At 45.6% G+C, this 26,297-nt stretch overlaps 1 protein-coding gene and 1 long non-coding RNA gene across 5 annotated transcripts in view; one reads left to right on the top strand and one right to left on the bottom strand.

Moving 5' to 3' along the window:
• The window catches only part of ZBTB16 (zinc finger and BTB domain containing 16), a 190,948-nt gene that overhangs the window by 66,123 nt on the left and 98,528 nt on the right, over positions 1-26,297 (bottom strand). For all 4 annotated transcript variants that reach the window (XM_083714002.1, XM_083714003.1, XM_083714004.1 and 1 more), the window contains exon 4: positions 8,261-8,347. In XM_083714002.1, coding sequence (XP_083570128.1) covers positions 8,261-8,347 — 87 coding nt within the window. The remainder of the gene's footprint in view (positions 1-8,260; positions 8,348-26,297) is intronic.
• Positions 17,582-25,535, top strand: LOC310832424. Its single transcript, XR_014558289.1, has 2 exons — positions 17,582-21,923; positions 22,300-25,535. It is a non-coding gene; the product is annotated as an uncharacterized lncRNA (long non-coding RNA).

The raw sequence follows: 26,297 nt of genomic DNA, 5'->3' as shown, positions 1-26,297 counted from the left end.
GAGAGAGAAACCTCGTTGCATGCCAGTTTTCACTGGTTTCACCAGAAATGTCCTTTGCCCCAAAGGAAAGCAGTTTAGCTGATAATTTTTAAGAGTTTCATTCCGGAAAGCAGAACTGAGGACTGTACAGTCCAGCCTCCCTGGCTCTGACTACAGCTGAATCCTCACTATGGAAGGCACAGATTAGCCCGTGTTATTACACCTCTAGGATGATACGCAAAGAGAAGAGATTGTAGCCCACACCTTGTTGGAGATGCCTTAATGTAAGAACATTCAGATCATGTAAGCAAGGGTGTGTCATGTTCCGTGGGAGCAGAAAGAAAGGTGAGTATAATGGCACTGCGCCAAAATACACACATCCACAACTTTTATAGCATAAGCTATTTCTCTCACCCTCAAATACATGCATAAAATAATTGCAGCTTCTTTGCATTGGATCTGAATAGACCCTGCTGGTGTTTTTGTCTTAAGAGAGGAGGCACGTCTTTATGATGGCCAAGTTATGCTAATTTGACACCGTGCTCAGTTTAAGTCCCCACGTGATGTTTGCTCTCTTTGCTCGGCTATGCCAAGTTCACACAGTCCAGGCAGAAGCTTTTGGGCTTCAAAAGTTGCGCTGGTCCACGTAGCAGGCAAAACCTAGGAGGAATGGGCCCATACTACATGAAAGAGCATCGCTCGTGTCGCAAATCAGACCCTGTCATGGCAGAGACACCACATGCTAAGAAAATCAGCTCTATATTAGGCATCCAGCATGCCCCTGTAGTAGCAGAGTGCAAAACTAGGTCAGGAGTAAATCCATGCCAGGATATTGACTGTACAAACACAAGCTCAGGACAGAAGCTTCCCATGTGGGGCTGACGTTACACAGCATTCTGCTCTCGGTCTTTTGCGCATGTGAAATACTTTGGCCCAGCCTGGGAAATCCTATACAAATCACCTCTGATATTTAAAAAAGTCAACAGCTATTACATTTTTTTTTTGAAATAAAAAGGGACACAACCAGTTGCTGCTACATTTTCCGTGTAACCTGAACACTGCAACCATGCTGCTAGCAGCTGGTGCTGATTGAATTCATTCCTTTTTAATTTCAAAAAATATATATTACTTTTTTTTTTTTTTTACACCTTTCCCCCAGGCGTAGCAGGGTGCCAAAACATTTTTTCCTGTGAATGCAGAGGCCAAGTGATGTGAACAGCCACAGAAAAACCAATGGAGCCCAAAGTGTCTTCTAGCAGCTTACAGACGTCTTGATCTCTTTTGAATATATGTAATTGTTGAGGAGAGGGGACAGGGAGGTTGGGAACTGCGAGGGGAGAGAGAGCAATTTTTCCGCACGGTGAACAGAAACCAAACTGTCACATAGAGGGTTTCTTTGCTAGAGGTCTTCACTAGGTCAGCTCGTTGTGTTGCACTGGCTCTTATAGGTTGTAAAGAAACAGATTCATCAGCAATAAAGTGAAGCTGAATCCAGACTAGACAGAGGTGATGTCGTTGGCCCATTTCTGAATCCAGGATCTGGAGGATCTAGCTGGGAATTACATTCCCTTGAAAGCGTATCTGTATCGCTTCGGAGGGGATACTCTTGGGACCAGTTTTTTTGTCACTGGAAGACCAGGTGGTTTTAATGGCCTGTAGTGCCTACGACTAGCTAAGAACATAAAATAAGCCTGCTAGATTAAGCAAGTGGCCCATCTAGTCCAACACCCTGATCTCAAAGTGGCCTGTGGGATGCCCACTGGCAGGACCTGAAGGTAATGACTTTCTGCCTATCCCATCAACTGGTATTAAGAGGCACAATGCCTCTGACCGTGGAGGTAGATCATAGCCTTTGTGGCTAGTAGCCACTGGTTCACCAGCAATGGTCTTTCCTGGACCAGAAAAGTCTAGATACAGTTATCCCTTTTTTGGAAACCTTCAGATTATACTCTTGCATACCCTCCAACATTTCTCTGATGAAACTAGGGATGTCCTAAGGAAAAGCGGGATATTCTTGGATCTAATCAGAAACCAGGACAGCTTCTGTCAATCAGGGACTGTCCCTGGAAAACAGGGACACTTGGTGAGTTTGCTAACAGGCGCTACTTGGGGCTGAAAATGGTTTCAGAAGCTACAAATTTGAAGGTGGCAGCCAGGATGTTTCTGATTACTTGCATATAGCACCAGTTTTAAACAAGTTGCTTTCCCAGTCAAGGCCCTGATGATGCTCTATCATGCTCTAAATGACTTAGGCCCCATATACCTTTGGAGGTCTTCCTCTGCGGTGGCCCTACGGGCTAATGCACATCTCCTTCTCCAGTCTTTGGCCTGCTCTCCATAAGCAGGTTGACTTAGCTCAGGGGTGGGGAACCGGCTTCTACTCACACCAGTCCCAGCCAGCATGATCAAGGGTGGTGGGAGTCTAATGGCATCTGAAGGGCCAGAGGCACTTCATTCAGTGAGTAGAGGGCTTTGGCCTGATCCAGGAAGTCTCATCTGCATGCTATTATCTTCATTGCAATTGCCTGGTGCCCAAGTTCAAATAATCTAAGGGACAGGAAGGTGGACTCCAACTCCCAAAACACCACCACAACTTTGCTGGTTTGAAGGGGTCACTCTTGCTACCTCAACAATGAATTAGGGGAATTATAAGCCTTGGAGTCTTTTTCTTCCAGGCACAGGGAGCTTTCACTTCAGAAAACGCCAACAAGTTCAGAGTTTGATCCTCCTACCAGTGCTATTTCCATTCCTGCTCAGCAAGAGGAAGCTATCAATTTCTTGGCAAGAGGGAGGCACTTTTTGGCCATAAAGCCAGTTGCTGACATGCAACTGAGACACACTTGTTTACAGCTCGAGGAGGCGATGCTAAACCTGCTCCACTTGGGTCACGCTGACCTCGAGCTGCCTATTTTTGTTCCTCGATTCTGCATGATCATGTCACCCTCTGAGCTCTGACAGTGCAGCCGCTTTTGCTGGCAGCCACCGACATTCTTGTCCCAAAGTTTTAAATCAAAACATACTTAATCTGTCCCAGGAGTGCTCCACCCCTCCCAACCAAGGTCATCATTGAAACCTGACCGTTAGGAACTCTCTTGTCCTTTATTTGAAGGGGCAGATGCAGCATTAGCCATCACTGAAAGCTACCTTGAAAAACACAAGGCTCCCCTCACAGGGGGGAAACAGCATGGCATTGGCAGGTGGGTTCTCCTACCACCCCCTACCCTTCCATCTTCAGAAGAGGTGCAGAAGACCCATGCCAGAATCCTGCCAGGCTCAGGAGGGACCTCTTTGGAGAAAGAGGATGGAGAACTGGAAGAACCCACAATAGTTCAAAAGCTGCCTGAAGAGCCCCATCTTAGAGACGCCTCATCTGGGCCTCCTAACAACCCCTTCAACCCCTTCCAGAGTCCTGATTCCCCTGCTCCACCCCCCCCCCCCAGCCTCAGGATCAAAGGTGGCAGCAGAACTGATGGGAAGCCCAGAGCCACCAAAGGAATAACCATTTGGCCACCAGAGCACTCTCTTGTAGAGGGAAGGTGAGACAACCCACATGCAATAATGTTCTAGCACAGAATTGGGAAGAGGAAGCGCTGGCAGTGGCTATATAAGTCTCAGAGTCTCCTCTGGACTTTTGCTGGGGTAACATCTCCCTTGTGAGCTAATTCATCTCCAACTTAGGAGCTGGTCATGGACATTCCACTAGGAGCCACCCCAGTTTGCCAGAAGAACTCCACCAAAAGGAAGGGCAGGATCTCAGTGGGAGAGCACCAGCTTTGCATGCAGAAGGTGCCAGGTTCAAATCCAGGCAGCATCCCCAAACATCTGGGAACATCCTTCTGCCTGAACCCTGAAAAGCAGCTCTGGCAGTCAGGGTAGATAGTACTGAGCTACATGGATGAGTGACCTGCCCTAGAATATGTCAGCTTGCTACACCCCCATAGTTCCTACAAGCCTTTCCAGAACTGTGGCTGCCTCACTTCCTCTGCCAGAAATGCTTCATTTATCTGGGCAGCCAAATGAGGCAGGTGAGGTCTGAGGTGGTAGCACAGACCGTAACCTCTTCAGGCTCCCAGTGAGGCAGTACTGGATTCTGAATACATCAGAAGGGGACATCCTCAGGAAGCTACTGAATGCCTCCTTCTCATTTGTGGTTGTTGTCAATAGGCGCCTCCCCCTGCTGTCACCTCCCAGAAATAAAGAAGGCAGGATCTGTCTGCTAAGACAAGGACCCACTGCCATGTGGGACATCCACCACAGCTAGCCCTGCTTGAAGGCAAAAGCCTTCCAAACAGGAAACTAGCACAGCAGGCGAAGGACCTTGGGTGGGTCTAGAATTGGGGCTCTGAGCAGTCAAACCTCAGCACCTGCCCTCAACACTCCATTCCTGTTGCAAGACAGAGCTCCTTGCACGGAGACAGGACCATCTAGTCTCATGCCTGATCCTCTACAGGACCATCTCAGTCTACTAGTGATGAAGGCACTGGCTAAATTCCGGCTCCCCAAATCCATCTTGACCAATCTGCCATGGATCTTGACCCCTTCCTATTTTTGGAACATGCAAACATGTCTCTGACCTACTTGAATGAACTGCCTTTGCTGAGGCCTGATACTGAACTAGGATATTTATCCTGAAATGCTAGCTTTTAACTTGCAGGAAGTTATGTTTTGTTATCTCACATGGTGAAGCATATGGAAAGGAAGAGGGGATGGGATGGGTCCCTTTCACTCAGAGAAAGCATTTTCTCCATGGGTTTCTTCAAATGAAATATTCCCATTTTCAGATTTGCAAAAGCCTGGACCTATGTCTTTCTGGGCTCTTTGTGATATTCCAGGCAGGCGTTGGTTTCAGTTGTGAAAACTCAGAGAGCAGTTCATTTGCTTTTGGGTTCTGTGTGGCCGACAGATTAGGCAGACACTTAAGAGTGTCGCAATAGTGCACCTGGGTAGTCCAGGGGATTAGAGAAGGCTCCCACCGCCATACTTCCTAGATCCCAAAACCTCACTTCATACTTTCTTGATCCCACTGGTGGCCAGTGCAAGTCTCCCAAGCCCCTAGCAAGCGGTTGCCCAAGCTTCATGCTATCTTTCTGATGTGCCCAGGACACCACAAAGTCACTTCCCCACAGCTAGCTCCCACCTCACAGTGGCAATGTGGCACTGAGTTGCCCCAAAGGCTTCTGCTAGTTGGCTAACAGTGGCACTGTGATGCCGCTATAAAAGCACACATAGTAGATTCACCCTGTGCCCAAATTCCTTCCACCGTGGGTCTTCATAATGAGGCATTGAATGTGGATACAGAAAGCTGCCCCATACGAGGTCATACTATCTATCCACCTGGTCTAAGGCTGTCTATTCTGACTGGCAGCACCTTCTCTCTCTCTGGAGTCTGAGGCTGAGGTCCTTCCAATTGTCCGTCATCTGATCCTTCTAACTGGAGGTGCCAGGACCTGAACTTAAGATGCTCATGTGTGTACAGCAGGTGCACGACCTCTGACTTTTAGGCTGCACATGTTTAACGGCTTTGGTTAGCTGCCCAAAATGGCGGCCCCAACTCTCCACATGGCAGAACTGCACAGCAAAGTTACAGAGGCTACATATCAAGCGCTTGGCTCCTCGAGAAATCCTGGGAACTGAGTGAGGGTACTGAGAATTGTCTGTTGCAGATCCCTAGCCCCACTCACAGTTCCCAGGATCCCCTGGAAGGGGGGATGGCTGTTAAACCAGGTGTGACTCTGCAGTTAAGAAGATACGCCAAGAGTCTCAAAGGCCATCATGTTGCACAAACTATGTAGGTCAAATGGAAAGAGCACCTGTTCCTATTTCTATTACAGTCAACGCCTATCAACACATGAAACAGGATTCTCACTGCACCAGGGGTTTTGTGAAAGAGAAAGTAACACAACCACACATATTTGCTGCTTGATCCCTTAGCTCTGGAGTAGATTCCAGGTAGGAGCCCTTCCTCCCCGGTCCTCCTGAAAATGCCTCTGCTGTGAATTCCATTAGTAACAAACAACTTTATCTGCTGCCAACATCAACCAGCTGGCTAGTCTTAGGAGGAGGAGGAGTAGGAGGAGGACAATCATTCTGAAATTTATTAACTGCTACTTTGCCAATGAAGTTGCAAGATCGAATGGCAAGGCAAGCATCGGTTGCGCTCTATGATGCATGCACGGTCTAATGCCGGCTCTTCCTAATCCTGGTGCACACAGTCAGCTGTTGTATATTTGGGAGCCAAGATAGCATCCAGGGTGTTAAATTTCAGCTTGCGGATTCATACATTCCATCCTCATTGGCATTTATTGGTTTATCGGTACTAAAAAGATTTGCTCGCCCTAATATAGTCCGGGAGGGAGGGAGGGAGTTGTCTCCCGCTTCAGTCGCAGGAGTGCGCAGAGTCATGCTCAAAGTGTGAATGAAGCTGGAGCCTCCCCTGGGACCCCGAGCCAGTAAGTTCAAGCAAACTACTCAGTGAAAGGAGGCGCTCACAGTACAAAATATGCCATGATAAAGAGCGAAGCTTTTGCCTCCTACTGTCTGCAAAAAAATGGAACAGAAACAAAAAACACTGAGATAAAACTATGGGGCAGAGCAACGTGCTGAAGGGTAGGTGCAACTTCTGAGAGAGCCCCTTCCTAGCAACCAGAGATGCCCCTCATCATGATTTGGGCTGAAGCAGACACCTCAGAGGGCACCCCCAAGGGTCAGCACCCCCGTTCTGCTGCCAAACTTTGCCATCAGGTGGGCAGGAGATCTCCCCCATACCCGGTGGAGTGGCAGAGCTTTGCACTGGTTTTTCCTGAAGGGAGAAGCAAAGCTACACCACCGGTTGGGAATGGGAGATCCAGAAAGGAGAAGCCCTTATGGAGTTTGCCCCCCTCCCCTTTGTGGGTGTGGCAGTGGGGCATTTTGCTCCAGGTGCCAATGCCCGTCCAATTCCCCTTGCTATCACCCGTTCAAGACTGTTCCTCCATTCAGCGGCAGAGAAAATCTCTACTGGGCACCATTCACATGGCAGTGCATTCCATTTGCATGAACTTTCCCTAACTGTTTATTTCCATTTCACATGGCATAAAAGCCACTTCTGGAACTATGAGTGGAATGAGAGTGACGTACAGTGCAAGTTTAGTGCTCATTTTCATATTATTTGCAAATGGATTTTTTTCCCCTGGGAGCAAATAACACAGAAATGAGCACTAAACTTCCATTACAGTTCCAGAATTGGCTTTTATGTCGTGTGAAAGCTCAAATGTAATACTGTTAGGGAAAAGTCATGAAAACGTTATAAATTGCCATGTGAATGCAGCCAGTTTCACCATAACTAATTCTCTTACCGTGCCTATTTTCTTAAATTTGGCATGCTTGGAAAGAAAGTTATTAGCTCAAGCATAAATTCAAAGATGGAGACCCTCCTGTATGGTCTCTGGACTTCATCTCCCATCACCTCAGACTATTGGCCATGCTGGCTGGGGTTGATGGGAGTTGGAGGTCAGTAACATCAGGAGTTCACCAGATCCTTCATCCCTGCTGTAGATGATCAGGGTACCTAAGGCAGGCGTACTCTCAGGAATACATTATCTCCACCACCATCCCACCGATTCACAATGGGAGCTCCATGATTCACTGTTCAAAGCACACTTTGCTTAGCATAGGGAGGGAACTTGGGTACATGTGGATAAGACCATTCACAAGGACAGGTTCTGTGCTATGAAGCAACTCTCTGAAAAGTCTTCCAGTGGGAAAGTTGTTGATCTCACACATCACAGCTCAGGTGAGCCCAATTAAACAATACATTGATCAAGACTGAAACTAGAAATTGAGCAATCTGTGTTGAGCAACAGGTTGTTGAGCAAACTGTTTATGATAAGTTTTTGCCTTCCATCAGTCTGATCAGAGGCACATCAGCCTTCAGTCAGCAAATGTATTGATGATCACCCTCCCATTTTTATTGCAGTGCCCTGCATCACCCTCTCCCAACCTGATGTGCATCAAATGAATTGGACTACAGTTTCCATCAGCCTCCTGCCAGCTTTATTGCAGTTCCTAGTTGCCTGAAGGGTTCTATTCACCCTCAAGCGAAGGCAAGTAGAAGTCCCTGCAGACCTTCCCAGTGCATTGGGTGAGGGGCTTGTATGTGCAAACCCCCCTCCCACTTTGATATTTCATGTATGATCTTTCCAGGAATTCTGGAATAACAATGCCGTTCTGCAAGCAAACCGCTGTTTTGCAAAATTGGGAGATTTTTGAAAAAACAAATGAAAGCCCCAAACAGAACACCTACCAGTGTGGGTCTGCCTGTGGGTCTCCAGAGCATCTTCTTTTGAGAACTGAGCTCCGCAGTGGTCACAGACAAAGGCTTTGGCACCCGCTATAAAGAGAGAGAGAGAGAGAAGGAGAGAATGTTTTTAAATACATGTTTACCAAGATTCATGGATAAATCTTAAAAATATACCTGTCAAAAAACTCATCCTGTTAGCAGCAGTGAAAATAAATGAAAGACACCTCTTTGAACAGAGACCCGAAAATGGGTGTGGGGTTTCTTAGAGATAAAGGAAAATAAAAAACCGAAACTTAGGGAATGAGTCTAACTAACTAGCTAGCTTTTGCCTGGAGTAGACCTATTCAGTTAATGGACCTAAGTTTTCCATGCCCATTAATTTCAAAGCAAGGAAGGGCAGGATCTCACTGGGAGAGCACCAGCTTTGCATGCAGAAGGTGCCAGGTTCAAATCTTGGCAGCATCCCCAAACATCTGGGAACATCCTACTGCCTGAACCCTGAAATGCAGCTCTGGCAGTCAGGGTAGACAGTACTGAGCTATGTGGATGAGTGACCTGCCCTAGAATATGTCAGTTTGCTACACCCCCATAGTTCCTACAAGCCTTTCCAGAACTGTGGCTGCCTCACTTCCTCTGCCAGCAATATTTCATCCATCTGGGCAGCCAAATGAGGCAGGTTCCATGCACATTAATTTCAAAGGGTCTGCTCCCTGAGTGTGACTCAACCCTATGGAAATGCAATATCTGCACTCCAAATAAATCATACCAGGAATTTTTTTCAGATGCAACTCACAGGGAGGAGTCGCAAGGAACAGGAGTTGCACAAGAGCACAAGAGTCGTTCCATAACATTAAGACTGTAATACAAACACACACACACACAATATGAGAATTAAAGAAGCAATAAAAATTCAATTTAGAATTAAATAAAGTACAATTTAACATAATTATTAATATTTAAGGGAGACATTCTACAGACCACCTGAATGAAGTTCATGGGCCAATGGTAAAATCAGAACCACAGACATAAGGAATCTCTGAAATTCGGAGAGCATCAAATGCTTCAGAATCTGAAGTTGACTATCACTGTGAAGTCTTTGCAATTACGGGGCTACTGTATACACAGTCAAAGCGAGGGCATGCCTTTTGAAAACCCAAACAAGGAGAAGAAAAAGTTCACTTGAACTCGAGGGACTTGGGAAGCCATGGCGTATTGGCAGTAGATGTCGATATTACCGCCCGTCCAAGCGCTGCCATCGATGTGGAAGGAACACAGATCACTACATGATCCCCAAGGATTGGGAAGGGATTCAGAATCAACATGTGGAAGGATATAATTCAGAAATGAGAGAGGGGCTGTGTACCCTGCCTAAGGGCCTCTGCCCCAGTTTAGCTTTGCATAGGGCCTCTGACACAAAGCTCTCCTACAAACATGGCAGCAGATATACACAGCACTCTGGATAAATATGGCGGTCGGGATGGGAGTCCCGGTGGCTGGTGGAAGCAGACAGAAATCAAATGTGTAGGGCAGCAGAAAGAAATGAAGATGCAGAGGGATGGCCAGGGCCACTTATGTGGGTTTGGGCATGAGCATTTGGTAGAAAAGTGTAGCCTCCATGTAGGGTGCAGTGTATCTTTGAAAACCAGGTGTGGGGGATAATCAACAGGGGGAAGTTGTTGCTTTCATGCCTTGCCTGCAGGCTCTTTATAAAATTTGAGGAATTAGGTTATTCCCCCTCTATTATTGTCCACGCCAGGTCACTCAACCATTGCTACTGCGTCCTTTCTTTTAGCAGATCAAGAAGATGATGATGTGACAGCAAAAACTGCAAGGTTTTTAGCAGGGCCAATTAGAACAAGATCTATTATTTGATTATTGATATAACCCCCCCCCCCCAATGTATTTTCAATAGTTAAGTTTTTACCTCTGTCTTCAGTACAGTGGTACCTTGGTTCTCAAAAAACCTTGGTTCTCAAACGTTTTGATTCTCAAACTCTGAAAACCCAGAAGTAAGTGTTCCGGTTTTCAAACAATTTTTGGAAGCCGAAAGTCCGATGCAGTTGTCGACTATTGTTTCTTGGGCGCCTGCACCAATCAGAAGCTGCACCTTGGTTTTTTGAACATTTTGGAAGTCAAACAGACTTCTGGAACGGATTAAGTTTGGCGCTTTTGTTTTTGCTATTTATTTTGTGTTTTTGAGGCTTTTTCGGTTAATTTGTTTTTGTGACTCTGTGGAACCCAGTTCAGCTACTTACTGATTGATTGATTGATTGTGTGACTGTGGAAATGGATAAAAGCTCCCCATCCCAACAATGACTATCGTCAGTGCAGGGGAGGAAAAAAAATAATAAATTTTCATTTTTATCATCTACAATACTGTCTTATTTATTTTATAGTACAGTATATTGATTATTGCTTTCATTTTATGGATCAATAGTCTTGTTAGATAGTAAAATTCATGTTAAATTGCTGTTTTAGGGGTTGTTTTTAAAAGTCTGGAACAGATTAATTCATTTTGCATTACTTTCTGTGGGAAAGCATGCCTTGGTTTTGGAATGCTTTGGTTTTGGAAAGGACTTCTGGAAGGGATTAAGTTTGAGAACCAAGGTACCATTGTACATTTTATTTTATTTTATTGCTATGGCTAGTGGCTGATCCAAATAAAGATTCTTCTTCCTGGCAAGGAGCTGGCAATGGCAATCTTCCAAAGCAGACTGGCTTTTGGGATGACCCAGGAAGACAATTCTGATGCCAAGGTGTGTATGAACATGGATAGCTGCGGGTTGTAGTATTAATCACTTTTTAAGGGGTATGTGTGTAAAAATAAATAAAACAAACCACAAACGTTGCTCTTCCAACAAGAAAGGTGTTTGCTTAAAAATCATTATACGCCAATGCCTTCTCGGAGAGGTTAGCAATCCCATATAATTGCCGCTGCACCCCCAGCAACCCCCCCCCCCCATTGTCAGGCATGCCATAAAGGGAAAGACGACAATGCTATCAGATAAGGAAAGTGGCAACAGCAAGAGCGTGTGCTGAGACTCACAGATATTTCCACAACTATCAGTGAGGTGTGGTATTTGTGGTATTTCTTAGAAAATTGCTACCAACACGCACTGTTGGGTCACAGCTCCAGTTATAATGAGGGAAACAAGTGTGCACAGGATGTCTAAACAGCAGATAAGAAACTTGAAGATAAAAATAGACCTCACTATACAGACACAGGCACAGTCTTCTAAGCATATGCTGTTAGGCCAAAGCTGTGAACGTAATTGTTAGATTCGGAAGTTTGATTCATCTGTTCCAAGAAACTAAAGCACGGGATTCGGCGATGATAAAAGTAACCTTGAAAGGAAGGAAAGGAGAGGAGAGGATTTGGAGGAGAGAGTAGCAAACTGGTCTTTGTTTTGTTTTTTTGTTTTTGTTTTTTAAAAAACAACATCCCTCCCCAGAATCTTAATGGCTTTATCAGGGTAGAATCTTTTGTGGGCCACAGCAGACACTATGTAGATCTCTGGTAGATCACAAAATCTCATGCCATAGCTGGGATGGGCAATGTCAATCACACTTTCTTTTAGTTTCTCATTTTTTTTTCAATCTCAAGTTCTCAAATACGTAGTTTAAAAGTCGTCATGAAATTTCATCAGCATTTTAGAGTGACTTTCTCCTAGTGCACATGTAGTACAGTGGTACCTTGGGTTACAAACACTTCGGGTTACAGACTCCACTAACCCGGAAGTAGTACCTCAGGTTAAGAACTTTACCTCAGGATGAGAACAGAAATCGTGCGGCGGCAGCGCAGCAGCAGGGGGGGGCCATTAGCTAAAGTGGTGCTTCAGCTTAAGAACAGTTTCAGGTTAAGAACGGAACTCTGGAATGAATTAAGTTCGTAACCAGAGATACCAATGTAGTAGTAGTAGTAGTAGTAGTAGTAATAATAATAAATGATATGCAGACAAGCATGGTTATTATTATTAATAATTTATTATTCATATGCCACCCATCTGACTGGGTTGCCTTTTAGATGTCTTCTAAAAGTCAGATAGTTATGTCCTCGACATCTGATGGGAGGGTGTTCCACAGGGAGGGCGCCACTGCCGAGAAAGCCCTCTGCCTGGTTCCCTGTAACCTCACTTCTTGCAGCAAGGGAACCGCCAGAAAGCCCTCAGTGTCTGGGCTGAACGATGGGGGTGGAGATGCTCCTTCAGGTATACTGGGCCGAAGCCATTGTACACAGCATTGCCTAACAGGCACACTTTTACAAAGCAATTTCCCCTAAGAGAATACATTTTTGTGTTAATTTGACTACTATATGAACTTCTATGTAGGCTTTACATTAGTATATGCATTTTTGGCTGGAGAACAGCACTGCAAAATTTGGAGAAGGTGCAAATTTTGAAGGATAGATGTGTTACGGTTATGGTTCTTGTTCTCTTTTGGTAAAGAGAATGAAGTAGGCTCACTTTGAAATGAGAACTGGATTGGATTCTTCCCCCATCCCCAGCCTTGGCTCACATCCTGGTCTTGCAGGTGTCACAACACTCTTCTTTTTCCAGCCCAGCATCACTCTCCCAAAATATTCCCCCTTCCGCAAGAGCGTTTCGCCAGCTCCCCTCCTCACCCCACTGAATCGTGCACCCAAAGAAAGCACAGAAAGAAGCAGCAGAAGTGCCCCCCTTTCCCCATTAGAAAAAGAATTCCTCTGCCTTTAAATTGTCTCAGTAACGGCTGGCTCACAGGCAGAAATATTTGGCAGCAGTGAAATTAAAAGTGATAAATTTTCTCGCCAAGCTTTGATCGATAATAGAGGTCTCATCTGTTAATCAATAAGACAGTCTGCCTGTTTACTGTGCATACGCCGTTCGCGGCTGCTTGCGGGGCGATGTCAAGTTTGCATTCAAAACAACTCAAGTGTGCCTAAACCAAATGGCCAGTCCCTAAAAAAGAAAAGAGGTACGGAGGGGGTGGGAAGGAGAAGAGGCCGGACAATGACATCACATGCCTGCTCATATATTAGAAAAGACAGTCCACGCGCCTGCTTTTCCTTCGCTTGCCTGTACATTTCATTTTGTTTCAGTTTTATATGTATATATAAATGTACAGCCTTTCAAGTCATGGGAGACAGTTTCACAAAAAGCCGTACACTGGAGGGCAATGAGGATGGACTCATCTGAAATATACCCAAAGCTGCCAGGCCTAGTTAGAAAGAGAGGTGCAGTGGAAAGACGGCCAGGATGCCAAATAGCCTCTCTCTCTCTCTCTCTCTCTCTCTCTCTCTCTCTCTCTCTCTCTCTCTCTCCCCTCTCTCCACCACCCCCTCCATCCCTTTCACCACCAAGCCCTGCTTAAATAATAAACACAGCTTTATTACCAACATAATTAGAAAGGTCAGTTCTATTTGAGAACTATTACAGCCCTTCGTGCCAGAGGCTGTTCGGGGAATGTTTTGTTCCAGAATCATTGACCTAAAAGGCCAGTACAGTGCCGGCTGGTACCTTGAAGGCTCTGGGGTGAGCAAATCAGATTTATTCTTGCTCACAGCAGTCAGATCTCAAAACATTTCCTAGGCTGGTTTTTAAGAGGGGTGGGGGTTCATAAGAGAATAGGGAGACAGAGACTTTCCAAAACACCAACACCATTGCCTCAGAACTGGAGGAAAAACATGCCCGTTAAGAGTGTTTAATTTGATCCCTAAACCCCACAAAGCAAGATGCAATTAGTGCAAAGTGAAAGATACTCTGAGCATGAATTATGACAATGCACACAGCTCCCAAGATGAATTGTGGCTCAGGATTCAGCTCCTGCCCATTCTCCAAAAATCTCTGTGTTCCCATGACCTCCTGCACCCTTTGTCTACCCAATGGCTGTTGAGCGCATGGTGGACTGGGCAGTTGCCTCCTAAGTTCCAGAATTTTATCCTCTACTGGCAAACCACTCTCCCCACTTTCAGTTGCAGAGAAATGAGTTCTGCAGATAATCAGAGCTGTTCTGTTTTTTCTTTTTCGGGGGTACTTCATTCCCTGTAGGCCTGTGGCTGCCATTGGCTTAGCTGCTGTGATGTGAGAGCAGGCCTGGGCAGCAGAGTGCTAAGGGTGCTGCATCAAAGAAATGAGGATCCTCATCCCTAAAGGTCAAGGCAGACCTTTTTATTCATATAGGTAGCATTGGCTGTATCCAATATTGTCTGTGCGAGTGCTCTTGTGTTAGCAGACAGGCTAGTTTCGATGTAGCACAGCAGAGGAATCCAAGTCAATAGATGTGCCAGGAGAAACTCAGGGTGCAATCTGCTCGTGCATCCTCTGATACAAGAATGTTCTGCTGGCACATGTACAGCAGAATACCATTAAATGACTCACACACATTGGATACAACCCTGTAAGTACTGCCTGAGCTTTCAAATTATGACATGTCATGACAAACCAGTCAACAGTTTCAAGGGAAGATGCTTACAGGACTGTGCAATGGCGGGTGAGCCTGGCATCAAATAATGGTTTGGGGGCTAAGCCCTAGCAAATAAGGCTCAGAAATGCACTGGGGGATACCTGCTTCAAACTTGATATTTTGTACAAAACAGACACAAGACAGCAGTGAAAAGTATATTCACTCAGAAGGAAGTCCCAGTGTGTATAACAAAACCTATTCCTAGGAAATACATACAGGATTGAAGTCTAACTGCATTCAGCAGGTATATATTCCTCTAAAATATTAGGAAGGGGAGACACAATTCTAAAGAGACATTTCAGATTCTCGTGAAGCCCCATCAGATTGATCACTGCTAGTCATGTGCAAGAACACCCAGGTTTTTAGACACCTGGGCAATCAGATGCCTGGGAATGTTCAAGCCCCAGGTGGCACCCAAAGCAGCTGCTCATCTGCCCGTGTTTTTTATGTCCCTTCTTTGGAAAACAAGAGTGAGCTGCATTTGAAACTCAGGTGCAGGATCTTAATGTTCGCAATGATTCACTTTTGCACGAGGCACACTTTTCTCGTTGGCTGCATTACAGCAGAAGGAAAGCAGGGACAAGGGGGAAGAGGAGGAGGAAATGGCTGGCAAAAGAAGCCTGGTTCCATCTGGAGAAAACGGGGTGCTTCCATTAGAGAAAACACAAGCAGAACATTTGCAAACAATGCTAACCCGGAGGAGGGAACCCCACACGGTAATGGCCAGTTCAGCTCATTCAGGCGGAAGAGCCACCTATGGCAGCATCCTCTTCTCACAGTCAGCAGACAAATGCCAGGTGGAATTGGACGGGTTGTGGTAACGTGTGTGTGTGTGTGTGTGTGTGTGTGTGTGTGATGCACTCTTTGTGTCCTCAGAGGCCCTTTCCTCCTTTGCTTGTTCCAGAGCTCAGCCCTGGCACTGAAACTAAAGGTAGTCTAATTCAGGGCCTATTGCTCAGGGTGAGTTAGAACACATTTCCTGCCTTGGGAAGCTGCTTTTTAAAAAATAAATATTATTTATTAATAACATATCCAATTAATAACATATCAAATCTTAATCATAATACAGATAATAAAGCCAGTTATACATTCCGAATTATATAATTTAAAGAGACTTCTCATGTTCTGGCTGGTCAGGGGGAAGGAAGTCTCTTTAAATTATATAATTGGCTTTATTAGGATGTGGCAAGATTTGATACATTATTAATTGCCCTGGGAAGCTGCTGATGCTACAGATCAGTGGCATAGCATGAGGAGGGCCACAAGGGTGGTTGCCCTGAGTGCAAAAATTTGTGCCCAGGGGCGCAAAAATTCAACACTTGATGCTGCCTCAATATAGCCGCATGCTTCCGTTGCTGGGCTCCATTGAAAATGGCTTCTCTGTACGAACCATGAAGTGACCTCTCCAGACAACGGAATGATACTTCTTTTCTTATCTCTGTGGCTGCAATCTGCTGGGTGACACAGACACCATTAGGCAATTGAATGCGCATGTGTACTCCGTCTGCTCCCCTCCTACCCTCTCCACATGGCCCTAAAGTGCTGGCAACCCATGCTACGTCACTGGCAGAGATGACACTGCAGGGTCACTAGTCTTTTGGGGTCAGTGGGCGTATTTGGAATTTTGAGAAAATATCATGGCCACTAGTCACAAAATGGCTGCCACCTGGAGCATGACATAGCACAAACTTACTGCTATACCCGTGTGGTATAAAACAAAATGCCTGACACAACTAAAAACCAGAAAGGAGCCATCTCAAAAAAGTCCGGGCATACCCTCTCATTATGGGGGGAAAGCAGCTGCCTCAGCCGCCGCCACACTCATCCACAGAGAGAAGCAACGTGCACCTCTCCTCTGTTTGGGATGGAAGGGAAGGGAAGGAGGGTTTCTGACCCTGGCATCCAATGAAATGTTGTCATGCTTAAGGAAGGATGTTCAATGTAGGAGATAGAGACATTGGGCCAGGGCAAATAGTCCTTTTTGCATTATGGGTTTTTGAAGGGATGTTCACTGAGACCATTCACAGGCCCCCATGAAGGGGCTGGTGGGCACAGTGGTACTCATGGAAGCCATGCTGGCAAGTCATGTGATATTGGGTAGATGGACCAATGTACCTAGTTTCTGGCAGTGTCACAGACTCACACATTAGCCAAAAAAGAGCACCCAACAGCATTTCCTGGGGAGAATAAGTGGGCGCCTTCTTTTCATTGACAAGTTCTGACTGGGCAGCATATCTGGGCAAACCCTGTTTTTCTACCCCAGTGATACTTGGCCAAAAACGTTGAGGTGCATGGAGCCATTTCCTATGCAAAGACATGCCCACCCCCATAGGAACATTGTGGTCCAGGGCTCTGGGGATGAAATTTAACCCATGGTGAAAAGGGATGGACTATATAGCTTTTAAGAAGAAATGAACAAAGCAAAATACTTCCGTAAGTAAACAGGGAGAAGAAATGGAAGAAATATTTCTGAGCAATGAATAACAAGTGGAGCATTGCCCTCATCTATTGGGGAGGTTGTTTTTTTTTAACAGGGGGGAAGAATCCTGGAGATTTTAAAATAAACATCTTGAATGTTCTGATGAGATACGCATGCTTGGTTATATAAGGGGAGTACAGAGCGTACCAAAACAGCCGACCCGCAAAAGCTGTCAGAACAATAAGTGCAGACACAGGGCATCTTACGACAGGCTACGCCGTACAGTTTTATTTACAGTACCTCTTATCAGTCAGGGAACAGTACGCAGCCTGCCAATTTTCAAAGGCTAGAACTGGGTGTTCTTTCTTTTGCTCAAGTAGATGTGTACGCCAGGCAGGGAGGTCCCCCCCCCCCTCGTTCTCTAAATCAAATCAGCAAAACAAAAAGTGATACCAGGCCAGAAATCTTGCCGTGTATGCATGCATAAAAGGACTTGTTTGGAGGGTGGAGGAAGGGGGGGGGGAGAGAAAGAGTGTTAAAGCCAAGGCAGAGAACAGAGCGATTGAATATGCAAATAGTTCAATGTTAATTTTACTATGTGAGTCACCAGGAAAATGTCAGCCAGCATCAGTGCTTATTACACCAGGGTTTCAGAAAAACAAGGAGAGATATTTATTAAAAGCACGGAACATCGGGGATGGAACATTCAAAAGCAATACATCAAGGGATGGTTATTTGCAGGCTTTTTTCCTTCTTCCTTTTCTTTTAAAGCCTCTTGTTGAAGCTAGCAGCTTTAATGTAAACAGGTTTGTCCCCCCCCCCCCAATAAACAATGTTTTAGGTGGGATTTTTTTGTGGGGGAGGGGAGAAGGGAGAAAAGATAAAAGGTGGTATTTTTAGCAAGTTGTTTCGACTTGCCTACAGTATAAAGATATCTTCCGATGACTGACCCTGGAGAGATGGGACCCTGTGTGCTGCCAAGAGTCAGCTGTGTGTTTGAGAACATGCCTCATCCCCTTGGCACCAGCTCCTCGGCCGGTCTTCCGCTGGTGTTTGTACAAGCAGATTTATGGGCCCTCTGCTTAATAAAGATACTTGCTCAACTCAGCTGGCAAAAACAGGCGGCTTTTTCCATTCAGGCAGGATTCTGCAGAGTCACCGAGGTCCTCTGGAATGACAGCAAGTCCTCGCTATGCTCTACCCTCTCCCTCACCCCAGGCCCTTGACCTGTGTCCTTCCAGCATGGGTGACTGGAAGAAAGTTGGCACCTGCAATACATACCCCTTTTGCAAAAGCCCAAGGCAAGCTCCCTGCTCTTCCAAAACCAATTCCTCTCTTTGCCGTACAGTCACAATCCAGGAATATTTGCAGCTGACCCAGCACTCATTTGGCTGAAAAAGGTGACAGCAATGGGCATGGATGGAGAACTGAGGCATAAAACCAGAGGCTGGCAAATAACTCCAAATTCTGGGGGGAAATGTTTCCAAACTCAACAGTGAGCAAAAGCCTGCCTCAATGTCCCAAAGACTTGCTATCTATTAAAAGCTATAGGAGAAAGTTTAACAGTTCTACTCGTCTAACTCTTGATGCTCAACAGGTAGATGAAACCTTGAGGCACCAAGCAGGACCACTTGCATTTCACCTGGCTGGAGACTCTTGGGTTAGTCTGGAAACCATGGCCAAGTCCAGGTTTGCAGGACATTTAATCCAACCCCAGAAGGATTGGCTCCTTGTATTGTCAACAGGCCTGGCCCAATCTGGTGACATCATGCTGCCTGCCAATCACAAGGGCTTATGGTGGCTACTTCTGTTTCCTTCTGTGCCCAAATACTGCTTGATTTCCAATAAAGCTAGTCCAAACTGCTTGCCCGCCACTGTACTGGATGGCCAATTTGAGGCTATCCCTCATGGTGAATTACTCTGTCCTTTTGAAGAGCAGGTTGAAGAATATTTTGCTCATGTGGTTCTTCACTATAATTTCAACAAAGATGACCCGATTGGTGGCTCCTCTTCTCTCAAAACTTTCCAGGTAGGGCTTCCAAATGGGATCTGACCTACCTTTTGGCAGACTCAAACAGATTATTAGCAGAGAATGGGGCTACATTTCTCTTTCTGGCTGCAAAAACACGAAAGGCAATCTTCCCTGATAAATGCTATCCTGTCCAATGGCTGTTGCAATTTATAATCTGGTTATTTCTTATTAAATTCTTAACTTACTTTTCATTTCCATATTTTAAGGCAACATGCTGCATAGCTCACTTTAGACATGTTTTATATTTTCCTGATCTAATATACTTTGTATGTTACGGTATTTTGCTTGTATAGTCATTAGTTTTTGGTTTGTTTGGGTTTGTGATCACATAATGAAGAGATTCAGTGTTCCCTTCAGAATCAGAAAAGGACCCTGATGCTTGTGCACTTGGCTGGGTTTCCAGATTTGGGTCTGGAATTTGGGTTTGGTCCTTGAGCCCTTGCTCATGGTTAACTTATAGTGGGAACAAGTGAGCTGGGATGGTATGCAAATTCTTTATCCTTCACTGGTAGTTTTCATCTAAGAATCACCATCTGTATGCACTACAAGTAGAAGCTGAGAAGCCTTGCTGTGTCCAGAGTGGGAGGAACATGGTCAGGGTGAAGGCAGATAGCCCATACGAAAAGAAAGAGAGGTGTAGCCAGAGGCCAAGAAGCAAGATGGCGGCTATGTGATACCTCCACTGTCAGAAGCAGTATGCTTCTAAATACCAGTTGCCGGGGAGCATGAGGAGCAAAAATGTAGGTGCACTCATTTGGGCTTCCCATTGGGAATCTGTTTGGCCACTGTGAGAAAAGGATGCTGGGCAAGATGGACCACTGGCCTGATCCAACAATGTTCTCCTTTTGTTCTTAAGCAGTAGATAGGAAGTGGGCAGAACAGCCTGGAATTGAAGGAAAAGAGCAGGCTCCAGGAGGAAGTAGAAAAGCAGGTATTTGGAGTACAAAGCCAAACATATGAATTGTCTCTGCTGTAGCACCTGAGTCCACAAAGAGGCTGGTCAAAGAACCCTGGGAAGTCAATCTTGTTTACTCAGAAGAGTACCAACCTCCATCCATCTCAGTACAATTATGAGTGGGATGGTGCAAGGCCGAGATCCATAAGCCCAGGTAATTCAACAACAGTGGAGGCAGGGACATACTTTGAAGAGCAGAGATTTGTACATTGGGCAGTGTGAGAACATAATGGGAGGCACAAGATGATTATGATAAACATGACTCAAGAGTGGATCGAATTTCATATCTGCTTGGAAGCTAGAAAAGAGTTTGTGGAAGGTTCTTTGATGGGCAGGGTGGTGTGTGTGTGTGTGTGTGTGTGTGTGTGTGTCTGTCTGTCTGTCTGTCTGTCTGTCTCTCTGTCTCTCTGTCTCTCTGTGTGTCTGTGTATATAACAATTGAAAGGATGAGGAGATGAGGAGTGGTGCTGGGGAGTGTAGACATGAGAGGGAAAGGAAGCAAAACAGAAAAGGGCAGCTGGGAAGAAGGGGTGGAGTCACAGAACTGTACAGTTGGAAGGGACCCAAGGGTCATCTAGTCCAAAGTAGGAATCACAGCTAAATAACCCATGATAGATGGCCACCCAACCTCTGTTTAAACACCTCCAAGGAAGGAGAGTCCACCACCTTAATAGGTAGTCAGTTCCCCGGTCAAACAGAAAGTTCTTCCTAATGTTGAGTTGAAATCTCCTTTCTTGTAATGTGAATCCATTGGCTAGGGCCCTACCCTCTGTAGCCAATCTTTATTTAATTGCATCTATTTTTGCATCTTTTTCCGGTACTATGGTGCCAAATTACCTTGAGATTGTATGGTATAAGGCGATACATAAATAAAATCCTTCTTGGCACTGTTGTGAGTCGGAGTGTTTTCAAACTGCTCTCTGGTGTCAGAGGCCTCCTTCTTGTGATGAGGTCCATCACTTTCTGGTGTTGGAGACTCCCTCCTCCCTCCTCCACATATTTGGTGTAAAGCATAATGCTGCCATTCTACCCATTTAGATATACGTTAGGTTTTGCCTTTGCTGGGTCTCCAAGGCGAAGGAAGTTCTTGGACAGCTCTTGGACACATGCAGAGAGCACCTCTCTATGCCACTGGTCTTCAACTTGTGGGTCATGGCTTGATCCAAGCTGGGTTGCAACAGGAGCACCACCACCATGCAAAAATATGGTAAAGGGTTTAAGAAATTGGTCCCCAAAAGCATATTTTAGTTAAAAGTGGGTTTAACCCGTCTTATGCATCCTCACTAACTGACCACACCTCAAAGATTTCAGGAAGAGGAACTCTTCTCTTTATGCAGTCACATCCTTGAGGGGTTTTTAAAAATTACCTTCTGTGGTTTCAAGTGTGTCTAACTGTTCCTGCAAATGGTCCAAAGCAGGCTTCCTCAACCTCGGCCCTCCAGATGTTTTGAGACTACAATTCCCATCATATATGACCACTGGTCCTGCTAGCTAGGGATCATGGGAGTTGTAGGCCAAAAACATCTGGAGGGCCAAGGTTGAGGAAACCTGATCCAAAGCATAGCACAGCTATGACCCATCTGTTATGGTCCGAGTCCATGGGACTTCCTGGGATGAGATCAAATATTGCATGTCTGTATGTTAAACTCTGGCTTCAGAATATAAAAAAACAACAACAGCAAGGTGATCCATATTTTATTTTTATTTTTTTGATAGCATTTATATACCACCTGTATCTTGCAAGGATCTCAAGGTGGTGTATATAGTTGTTCTCCTCCTCCCCATTTCATCCTCACATCCTCCCTTTGAGGGAGGTTAGGTTACGACGCAGGTGGGACGCAGGTGGCGCTGTGGGTTAAAGCCTCAGCGCCTAGGACTTGCCGATCGAAAGGTCGGCGGTTCGAATCCCTGCGGCGGGGTGCGCTCCCGCTGCTCGGTCTCAGCGCCTGCCAACCTAGCAGTTCGAAAGCACCTCCGGGTGCAAGTAGATAAATAGGGACCGCTTACCAGCGGGAAGGTAAACGTCGTTTCCGTGTGCGGCTCTGGCTCGCCAGAGCAGCGATGTCACACTGGCCACGTGACCCGGAAGTGTCTCCGGACAGCGCTGGCCCCTGGCCTCTTGAGATGGGCGCACAACCCCAGAGTCTGTCAAGACTGGCCCGTACGGGCAGGGGTACCTTTACCTTTACCTTTAGGTTACGAGATGGTGACTGTCCCAAGGTCACCCAGTGAGCTTTGTGGCTGAGTGGGGATTCCAACCCTGCTCTCCCAAGTCCCAGTCCAACACTCTAACCACATCAGTCACAAAACAGAGCAACACCATAAGGACATAAGAGGAGTGTTGCTGGATGAGGCCAAGGGCTCATCTAGAATGACATCCTGTTCTTGCAGTGGCTGTGCGTCCATTATCTCCTGCAAATGTTGGGGGAATCAGCTGAACGGACCAGAAAAGGGGCAGTCAGGAGTGGGTGGGTGGGAGGGAGAAGAACAGAAAGCATTTGCTGGTCTTGAATATAAAACCACTGGATTCCATTTGGCAAATCTTCTGGAAAAAAAGGTTAGCACCTGGACATCCACAAATCCTTCTCTGAACTCTTACCTATTTTGCATTCGTTTAAAGAAGAAGGAAAAAAATAGATTCTCTTCTACCTCCCCTGGGCTTTGGCACTGAAAAATGCAGAGGCAATTGATCAACTGCCAGCTGTCTGCCCCAGCTCCTTAGAATAAAGCAGCAGCAAGTCTTTAATATCTGTCTATATCTTCTGCAAAACATCCAGCGGGTCACAAAATACGCAGCCAGTTAAAGGATAGCAGGCGGGGGGGGGGGAGCCTCCAAACACACTCATCTGTTCTGAAAGCACCGCTTTGCTATTTTTAGACACCCCATAATACTCCCCAATACCCCTTCAGTTTAATGGCTTTATTGAGGAGAAGAACTGGGGCTCCCTGGTTCGTGGCACTTCTGATGTTAGGAAGTAGTAAAAATCTTCTAACTGGTTAAAAATGACACTTGTCCAATTGCCTTTGGTGTGTCTAAAACCTTAATTGTCGTCACCCAGCCTGCTGGATGTAAAGATTCTCGTCGGTTTTCATAGCTTTGATTTCTACTCTCTTCTCCCCATAATTGAGGTGTTACATTACATGGTGCTGTGCTTGGCATTTTCAGAAAGGGGCAAGGAGCTGGACACCTAAACACTCTGACGACCAAGAAGCTTTGCATACAAAACAGGAGGGGGGGGGACTTCTTCCTGAGTGGCATTCAGAGTTTCCCTTCATCTTTTTCTCTTTCATTTTAGGCCACGCAAGAAGCAAGAGCACTAAACTGTGCACTTTTCCTGTATTATTATCAGAGTATTATTAAAGTGTACCTGGCAACTAAAAATGACATCAAAATTGCTGCCTGAGAAACTGGAAAGATCTGGGTTGTAACAGAGGAACTGAAAACAGGTAATGTTGAGAATACACAACCGGCGATTAAAGTTTCAGGCAATGGTGGGGGAGAAGGTAAGATCACTAAGCAGAATTGCTGTCTATAACCACCATTAGTTTAATTTTATGGGGAAGCAACAGGCATAAGTTGCTATAGCACAAGAGACATATTCTTCTTTCAGCAGAGGCCAACCAAAAAATGTTTCTGACTTCCCAAACGCCCAAATTTTTCTTTTAAGTAATTCAGTTCAAATTTACAATTCCATGTTCTCAAGCAGATCACTGAAGAGCATCTGTTCAAACACTAAAATGACCTCGGGATTTTTTCTCCCCCCCACCCTTTGTTTAGGTGTACAAATGCCTTCCGTGAAACTGCCCACCCCCCACCCCACCCTCTGCTGCTGTCCACTACAAGGCCAGGTAAACAATGATTCATATTTTCCCAAACCTAGCCATTTTATAATTTAGCAAGGTGCCCGTTGTTCTGTACCCATTAAACTGTTCTTAACTGCAGCGACATTTGAGGAGGAGGAGGATGGAAGGAGATGAAGAGTGAGAGAACGACAGGAAGGAGCAGTAAGAAGGTAAGACAGGATGGATTCAGAATGGTCAGATAAGGGACTTGCAGATTTTGCCAGGATCAGGAGTCACACTAAGGGACACCAGGAGAAGAATGCCATCTCCTCCAAGTTCAGCTAAGTCAACAGCACTTGTGAGGATAGGTGAAAAGATGAATAAGCTTGAAGCAGCATTCACTTCAGGGTAGGAGTGATACAACACTTATCACCTCTTAGGCATAAGAGTAAGACCATTTCTCACCTGTACTACCAAGACATCTCAATGCTAGTGCTGCTTTCTTTGGCAGCAGAAGCCTATTTGCCAAAACCCCTTCAGTGTGTCTATTTCTCTTGCTGATGCCTTTTATAAGTGCCAACAAATGGCCTAACCCATTGGCCGGCCTTCTGCATTCATCCTTCTAGAGCAGGGATCTCCAACTCCCAACAGACTGTGATCTACTCACATATAAAAAAACTCGCAGTGATCAGGTCAAAGTTGTATGGAGAGGAAAATTTCTGAATTGAGTAAGGGGGAAAGGTGGAAAGTCACTCATCAACAGGTTGCTAAAGAAACAATCTGCCTCCCAGCAAAAACTCCATCTGCCATTTCAGCGATCATGCAAAAATGGAGGATGGGCCAAGGGGGTGGGGCTGGATGCTATTATGCCACTGCAAAGGAACCTCCTGGGGATTGACCAGTCAAACGCGACCGACCTGTTGGACATCCCTGTTCTAGAGCAACTGATCAGTACAAGGGCTCCACCCTGGAGGGAAGTGACAATCGACAGATATATCAATGGAACACATGGGATTGCTTAAGGGCTCCCAGGCTCGTCTTCCTTGTTCAAGCTGATTGGCTCCATTCACAGTGCGTGGGCTGTCAACCATAAGCAGATGTTGGCTTTCCTGCCAATCACATGAGCAGCGACCCACATCCCTTCTGTATAAATAAAGGAGAAGTGGAAGAGTTGCCAGTTCCCAGCTTGTGCCCAGAGGATTAGTAACCCAGGGATGTCACAAAAACATTTAGGAGAGCCAGTCCATGAAGCCACCTCAAGATGTGATGCTGTCTTCAATGGACTGGTATGACTTAAATGGTTTCATTTGCGTCCAGATTGGAAAGTATAACATCCCAGTCCAAGCTTCTTCATTCCCAATTGTTGCATGTTGTGTTGAGCAACAATCTGGAAGCAGCTTCTCATAAGGCCAACTGATTAACCCAACCAATTCAGATCTACTGAAAAGAAATAAAGCTGGAGAATCTGCATTTAGCCTCCCAAAGACACCTTCTGGAAAGGTATTTTGAACATGATCCCATCATGCTGAAGTTCTGGTTGGTGATACCCAGTCCAACATCCTCTTCTCACAGTAGCCAACCGACGCCCCAGTGGGAAGCACACTGGGGTTATTTTTGAACTGGAAAGTAAATCTTCCCTGGGTCAGAACAGCTGGTGATTCTGGGTTTTATATGGTCTCCCACAATGTGGGATTAGTGGCTTGGATCGCTTGCCTGAGTCATCTGGAGTGGTTTGTTTGCTGGACTGTGTCAACATGGTGTGGGTTTGCTTGATTTAGCTGGCAGCTTGTGGTTCCTGGTGCTCTGGAATCTGGATGCAGGATACCAAGGAGTTCTCTTATGCAAGCCCATAGAAACGAATGGGAATAGACAGTTCCTGGGTGCAATTGCTCTCTAGTGATGTAATAGCTTGCTCCTCAGCTAACAACTGTATTTTTTATTCAGCTCTGTCATGTCCAATGAATAGTACAATAAAGTTATTTGGATTGGAGCTAACAACTGAGCTTTTTGGCCAAACCAAAAGAAGCTAGCAAGATAAGAAGCTGAACTCAGAGTAAGACTATACAGCTGAGGGGGTGGGATTGTGTAGTTAGGACAGTGCTAGACCTCTCTCAGCCCAATACCTAGGATAGGTGCTGCCAGTCAGATGGAGGCAGATGGGCAAAGACCTCACCTGGCATAAGGTAGACCTTTCTGCTCCAAAAAGAAAATAATATGGTGGTGGTGAGTTGGGATGGGGCATAAAACTGAGTTCATATTTAAGAGCTGAAGATTCACATTTTCTGAACGAACGTGAGAATCGAAACACAGCCAGAATCTGAAATTTCTCTGAAATTCGCACTTTTCCAAATTTCGTAATGCAGTTCTCTAAGCGAAAAACGTTTACAAAATTGCATTTAACAGAGGAAAC

This window comes from Podarcis gaigeae (genome assembly GCF_964106915.1).
Source record: "Podarcis gaigeae genome assembly, chromosome: 15".
In the NCBI taxonomy this organism is placed as follows: Eukaryota; Metazoa; Chordata; class Lepidosauria; order Squamata; family Lacertidae; genus Podarcis; species Podarcis gaigeae.
This window is presented reverse-complemented; position numbering and strand designations above follow the sequence as displayed.